Source organism: Rutidosis leptorrhynchoides, chromosome 5 (assembly GCF_046630445.1).
Source record: "Rutidosis leptorrhynchoides isolate AG116_Rl617_1_P2 chromosome 5, CSIRO_AGI_Rlap_v1, whole genome shotgun sequence".
Lineage (NCBI taxonomy): Eukaryota > Viridiplantae > Streptophyta > Magnoliopsida > Asterales > Asteraceae > Rutidosis > Rutidosis leptorrhynchoides.
Window position 1 is genome coordinate 296,338,273 of NC_092337.1, and position 7,549 is coordinate 296,345,821.

The 7,549-nt window shown below is 35.8% G+C and overlaps 1 protein-coding gene across 1 annotated transcript; it reads left to right on the forward strand.

Annotated features, from left to right (window-relative positions):
• The first annotated feature begins 364 nt into the window (after positions 1–364).
• LOC139849437 (uncharacterized) lies at positions 365–996 on the forward strand. The gene is made up of 2 exons (XM_071839094.1): positions 365–377; positions 434–996. The coding sequence occupies exons 1-2, from the start codon at positions 365–367 to the stop codon at positions 994–996; spliced, it is 576 nt and encodes a 191-aa protein (XP_071695195.1).
• Positions 997–7,549: the final 6,553 nt, after the last annotated feature.

The window sequence follows — 7,549 nt, forward strand, 5'->3', positions numbered from 1 at the left end:
CTACTACTATTGCTAATTAGTGATAAGGTTACTAGTGTACATTGTTCATACTACTGCTACTACTAAACACTATGTATCACTACTACATACCACTAGTGTTACTAAAATCGCTATGATTAAATATTAGTTACTATTCATCATTCCGTTGCTAGTATATTTTATATATCGATTTCATTGGAACTAACCGAATGTATTATCTTGACCAGAAAGATAATGCCGCCCAAGCAAGTTTCCCAAGCTGATGTTCATCGGTGGATTACCGAAGGACTGACCGAGGCCGTGGCAGAACTCCGTAATGGAACCAACAACAACAATGTGAACACTACGAATCAGCGAAACTAGAATACGACCAATACTCAGAACAATGGATAAGCAGGGTATACGTACAAGACCTTCTCGAGTTGTGAACCAAGCTCCTTTAATGGTACCGAAGGTCCAGTTGGTTTGACTCGTTGGTTTGAGAAGCTAGAGTCAGTTTTCTGTATCAGTGGTTGTAGAGATGAGGATAGAATGAAGTTTGCAACCTCTAAGTTATCAGATGGCGCCTTGACGTGGTGGAATACCCATGCAAACTTAGTAGGTATGGATCAGGCTTTTGAGACTCCATGGGAGGATTTGAAACGACGAATGATCGCAGAGTATTGTCCCTACACTGAAACTGTTATGATGGAGCGAGAACTCCAGAACCTGAAGCTAGTGGGTAATGATTTGACTAGTTACAATAAGAGATTCTTTGAACTTGCCCTTATGTGTCCACATATGGTTACTCCCGAACGTCTCAAAATCACTCTTTATGCAAACGGTTTGACCGAGAAAATTCAAAGTGGTGTGACTACTTCGAAGCCAAGAACTATACAAGAAGCTGTCGAGATGGCTAGTGAGTTAATTGATCAAGTTGAACAGCGAGGAAAGACTCCTGCCTCAAATGAGACTAAAACTCATGATCATAAGAGGAAATGGAACAATAACAATAACTCAGGGAAGAATTACAATTAGTAGCCCTTTAAGAAACAAGATACTGCTAAGAATAATGCTGCAACCTCAAGTGCTAATTCTGGTTATAAGGGAAAGTTCCCATTATGTGCTAAGTGTAATAGGCATCATCCGGGGGATTGTTTGAAAAAGTGTGATAAGTGTAAGAGGAATGGACATTTGGCTGCCGAGTGTAAAACTGGCACGAACGTGTGTTATGGGTGCGGAAAAGAAGGTCATTTCCAGAAGGATTGCCCAACTGCTAGTAAGGCTAATGAACCTGCAAGAGGAAGAGCTTTCAACATTAACTCCAGTGAAGCTCGTGATGATGCTAAGCTAGTCATGGGTACGTTTCTTCACGATAATCAACACGTTTATGTACTTTTAGATTCCAGAGCTGATAGAAGCTTTGTGTCTAGAGATTTTTGTCATAATCTTAATAATGTTGTTTCATTCTTAGAGAACTTATATTCTATAGAGCTAGGAAATGGTAATCTAATGAGTGCTGATAAGGTTTACCGTGATTGTATTTTGACTTTGGTTGGAATGTCATTTAAGATAGATGTTATACCGATTAAGCTAGGAAGTTTCGACCTTGTGGTTGGAATGGACTGGTTAGCCAAGAATAAAGCCGACATTGTTTGTCATCAGAAAGTGATTCGCATTCCTGTTACTGAAGGTGAACCTTTAATGGTGTATGTAGAGCGAAACAATACGCCGTTAAATTTCATTAATTGTTTGGAGGTGCAGAAACACATGAGAAAAGGTTATCTTGCTATGCTGGTTCACGTAAGCAAAACTGAATCTGAAGGTAAGAGACTTAAAGATGTGCCCATTGTTAGAGAATTTCCCGATGTTTTTCTAGATGAGTTACCCGGATTACCTCCTCCTAGAGATGTAGAGTTCCAGATTGATTTAGTTCCCGGAGCGGCACCGGTAGCGCGTGCGCCGTATAGAATTGCACCACCCGCACTGCAAGAGTTATCTAGTCAACTGCAAGAGCTTTTAGATAAAGGATTCATTCGACCGAGCTCATCACCATGGGGAGCTCCAGTATTGTTTGTGAAGAAGAAGGATGGATCTATGAGACTCTGTATTGATTATAGGGAGTTGAATAAGTTGAATATAAAGAATAGATATCCGTTGCCGAGGATTGATGACTTGTTTGATAAATTGCAAGGATCAGCATGTTATTCTAAGATCGATCTAAGGTCAGGTTATCACCAGATGAGAGTGAAGGAAGCAGACATACCAAAGACAACGTTTAGGACACGCTATGGTCATCATGAATTTATCGTAATGCCGTTTGGATTGACGAACGCACCGGCTGTGTTCATGGATCTCATGAACCGTGTGTGTAAGCCATATCTAGACAAGTTTGTTATTGTGTTCATCGATGATATTCTGGTGTATTCCAAGAGTGAGGAAGAACATGAACGACATCTCCGTTTATTACTAGAGATGCTCAGGAAGGAGCAGTTGTACGCGAAATTTTCGAAATGTGACTTTTGGTTGCGAGAAGTGCAATTTTTGGGTCATATCGTAGGAGTCAATGGTATCTAAGTTGATCCTGCGAAGATAGAGACAGTAAAGCAATGGGAGACTCCTAAGTCGCCAACGTAGATACGACATTTTTTAGGACTTGCTGGTTACTATAGAAGATTCATTGAGGGATTTTCTACTATTGCCCGACCGTTAACAGCATTGACTCACAAGGTGTAACGACCCTACTTTTTCTGTTATCTTTTACCGTTAATTATTTAACGACCGTTAATTGTTATTCATGCCACGTCATTTCTATGACCTATATTATTATTTTTGTAATAATATATTAATTATTATGTGTCAAATGAATATTTGTATTCATATTTTAAATTGCACGTTTCTACGTGTCGTGGATTTCTATCCGGCGAATCTTTTCGGTTTTCAAACCTACGGTCAAGCTTTTGGGATTTTTAAGTCCTAATTATTTTAAATATGATATTTTAATGTCATATATTTATTTATAGTGTTTATATATATTTTTCTTCGCGTATTTGTTATCTCCCCGAATTTTCAATCGCGTAGTCGTGTTTTCGCGTTTTGGGTTTCGATCGAGCGTTCGGACCATAAGGAAATTGTCATTTAACAAAATTAGCCCACTAAGGGGCCCACTCTACCCATTTTTGGCTGGACCCTCTTTAGAGAGGGGGGGGGTAATATGTGATTTTTGCATACTAGTGCCTTTTAGTCAAAAATTCACTAATACATTCATTTTAATCAAAACCTAAAGGCTCCTTCTCCTCTCCTATCATCTTGAACGACCAATACAGCCCCATTATCATCATTTTAGGTTTTCTTCATCAACATATCAATTATTCATCATCTATAAAGATCAATTGCATATACAGGTTCTCCATCTCGCGATCTTCAACATCCTTCTTCTTGATTCTTGATTAGGGTATAAACCCTAACCCTAGCTTTTCAATTTTTCTTTAATTTTTCTGTTTTTATATGTTATAATGATAGTATGATGCTTATATGCTATTGTATTGTTGATTGTATGCGTAGAAATGCTCGTTAATTCATGTTTTCGGTTTGATTAATTTGGGACAGCAGGTTGTTTGATATTTTCTGTAAATTTAACTATTATAAAAGTGAAATTAAAGTGTCTAGATGAGTTCCTCTCATCAAGACATTAATTTTAGACTCCGAATTCATGTCTTTTCGATTCCCGGAGCTCTAGTTATGATTAAAATGGTGTTTTGTTGAGATTAAAATGTGAAAAAGAATTGTTCCAGGTTTGGTCCAACTTTGTGACCACTTTTGAAGTTTTTAGGGTGTACTAGTGTGTTAGGGTTGATGATGAGATGAAATTTCATGTTCGGGTAATCGAAATTCGAGCCACGGATCACCCGTTGTGACTAAAACGTGTTTTTGAACGGATTAAAGCTCCAAGTTGTTTAATGGCTGATTATCACGACTTGGTTGATGTTCTTGGGGTGTTCTTGAGTACACCAATGTGTTGGGTGGTTTTATTAGTCGGAGATATATATAAAACTCGCCGAAAACCGACACACGAGGCTCAAGTTATGACCCGATGAACTTTTAATTAAAACTAATGGTTATTAATTTAAACTTATGATATAAATAATGATTTTCATTATTATTAAATTACTTATGATGTAAAAAGTAATTATTATAATTTAAGACCTATGATATATATTTATTATATCATTTAATTATTACTTATGATTTAATTAAACTTTTAATTAAACTTATGATTAATAATACTTTTATTATTAATGGAAAATACTTATGATAAGTATTAAACTTATATTATGAGATTATTATTATAAGACTTATAATAAGGATTAATTAATTATTATAAGGCTTAGTTATTATTTAATTATAATTTAATTATTAAATACTTATGATTTAATAATTATAATTAGAAACTTATGATATGATTAATAATTCATTATTAAGTAATAATACTTATGATATGATTTAAAATTTATTATTAATTAATAATACTTATATTATGATTAATATTTAATTAATTAATTAAATACTTATGGTATATTAATTATATCATTTAAACTTATGTTAACTTTAATAATTCATTTTAATTTAATTAAACTTATGTTATAACATAATTATACATATTTAACTTTAATTTAACATTATAACTTATATTATTATTACAAATTACACTTTTAAAATTTATGTTGACTATGTTTGACCAAGGTTGACTTTTGAGTTGACTTTCTAAATAAGGAAACTTTCCTAACTTAAAACTTTCTAAAAATAGAAACTTTCTAAATATGGAAACTTTCTAAATTTGGAAACTTTCCAAAAATAGAAACTTTCTTAAAATAGAAACTTTCCTAAAATAGAAACTTTCCAAAAATGGAAACCTGCTAAAAATAGAAAGTGTGTGTCCTACGCTGTTCCGATCAAACCGATGCATGTTGAGTAATGTTCTATGTCTACTTGCAACATGTACAATAGCTATCATACTAAGACTTGACCTAAGTTAGTTATTTATATCGACCTGCTTTATTTATAGGTCGGCGTTGTGATCATTCCTGATCACTTTAATTCATTTGCTGTTCGCATATTTGTGTGGTTACTTCGTTTGCTATTAAGGTGAGTTATAGTCCCATTTTTCTATTTTATATCTTTTGGGATGAGAATACATGCAATTTATTCTATATTTTGGACAAGTGGAAGTTGGTTTAAATTATTCATTGTGAGTCGAACAAAAATATTCCCTAATCTGGTAATTGTAATCACTGGTTTCTACTGGTGAACGCGAATCCTATGGATTGATCTATCGGGTTTGACAACCCCATTTCGAGCTAGTCGCGCTAGCAATTTATAATCGGAATGTTTAGTACTTCGTATTTAGTTGAAGATACACTTGTTCGGTGTATATTATTTATTGTGTTTGGCAAGGGTAAATAAATGGTTAAGTGGTTACCAGGTGGCACACGGAAAATGGAATAATGTTTTTATATGTTTTCTAGCATATAATTTTGTGGTCCAAAAAGGAGTTTTTATGTTTTCAAACATAAATTTTTATGGTTTATATTAAATATTGTTTGCAATATTAAACCTATAATTCACTCAACATTTTTGTTGACAGTTACTCGCATGTTTTATTCTCAGGTTCATGATTGATTGCTTCTGCTGTGCTTAGAGAGTCTGCATATTTATGATGGCAGCTTTTGTTAAACATTAATTTGCATTCTATTTTGATACATTTAATAGTGGATGTTGTTGACTTTGTTTTGGTCAACTTTTGGTTAAGTAATAATGTATGATTTTTCTAAACTTACGACTCACGAGTTAAACTATACGACTCACGATTTAGAACTTGGTGCTGTAGTTTTCGCACTGAAGATGTTGAGACATTATCTGTATGGTACAAAGTTCACTGTATTCACTGATCACAAGAGTCTGCAGCATATTTTCGATCAGAAACAGCTTAATATGAGACAGAGACGTTGGATTGAATTGTTAAACGATTACGATTGCGACATTAGCTATCATCCTAGTAAAGCTAATGTAGTGGTAGATGCTTTGAGTAGGAAGGAGAGAGTTAAGCCTATTCGAGTTAGAGCATTGAACTTGACTATTCAAAGGCACCTTACTTCTCAGATACGTGACGCACAACTAGAGGCGTTGAAAGAAGAGAACGTTGCTACTAAATCACTTCGAGGAATTGATAAGAAGTTTGTTACTCGAGACGATGGAACCCGGTATTTTATCGATAGGATATGGGCACCGAAGTTTGGCGGATTAAGGGAACTAGTGCTAGAAGAGGCACACAAGACTAGGTATTCTATTCACCCTGGATCCGACAAGATGTATCAAGATCTTAAGGCACTATATTGGTGGCCTAATATGAAGGCTGAAATCGCTACCTATGTTGGTAAGTGCTTGACTTGTGCTAAAGTTAAGGCAGAGCATCAGAAGCCGTCAGGTTTGCTGACATAACTCGAGATTCCTCAATGGAAGTGGGAGAATATTACGATGGATTTTATCACTAAGTTGCCTAAAACGGTAGGAGGCTATGATACGATTTGGGTTATCATTGATCGTCTTACGAAGTCTGCTCATTTTCTACCGATTAAGGAAACGAATAAGATGGAGAGGTTGGCACAGATTTACTTAAAGGAAGTAGTTTTACGACATGGAGTGCCACTATCCATTATTTCCGACAGAGACAGTAGATTTACATCTAGATTTTTGCAAGCTTTGCAAGATGCTATCGGAACTCGTTTAGACATGAGTACAGCCTATCATCCGCAGACTGATGGGCAAAGTGAGAGGACAATTCAGACATTAGAAGACATGTTAAGAGCGTGCGTGATTGATTTCGGAATTGGATGGGATAGACATCTACCGCTAGTAGAGTTTTCCTATAACAATAGTTATCATGCGAGTATAAAGGCGGCGCCTTTTGAAGCACTGTATGGCAGAAAGTGCAGATCACCTTTATGTTGGACTGAGTTAGGAGATAATTAGTTAACTGGTCCTGATGTTGTACATGAGACGACTGAGAAAATTGTGCAGATTCGAGAAAGAATGAAAGCGGCACGAGATCGGCAAAAGAGCTATGCAGATCTTAAGAGGAAAGATTTGGAATTTCAGGTGGGAGATAAGGTTATGCTCAAAGTGTCACCCTGGAAGGGTGTAGTGCATTTTGGAAAGAGAGGAAAGTTAAGTCCGAGGTATATTGGACCGTTTGAGATTACCGAACGAATTGGACCGGTAGCATATAGATTGAAACTACCACAAGAACTTAGCGAGATTCACGATACTTTTCATGTTTCCAATTTAAAGAGGTGTTTAGCAGATGAAAGTTTGGTGATTCCTTTAGATGAAGTGCAAGTTGATCCTAAGCTTAATTTTATTGAAGAGCCTGCTGAGATTATGGATCGCTAGATTAAGCAATTAAAGCAAAGCAGAATTCCACTCGTAAAGGTTAGATGGAATGCCCAAAGAGGACCAGAATTCACGTGGGAGAGTGAAGATCAGATGAGACTTAAGTATCCGCAACTGTTTCCTGAGGAGACGACCACGGCGG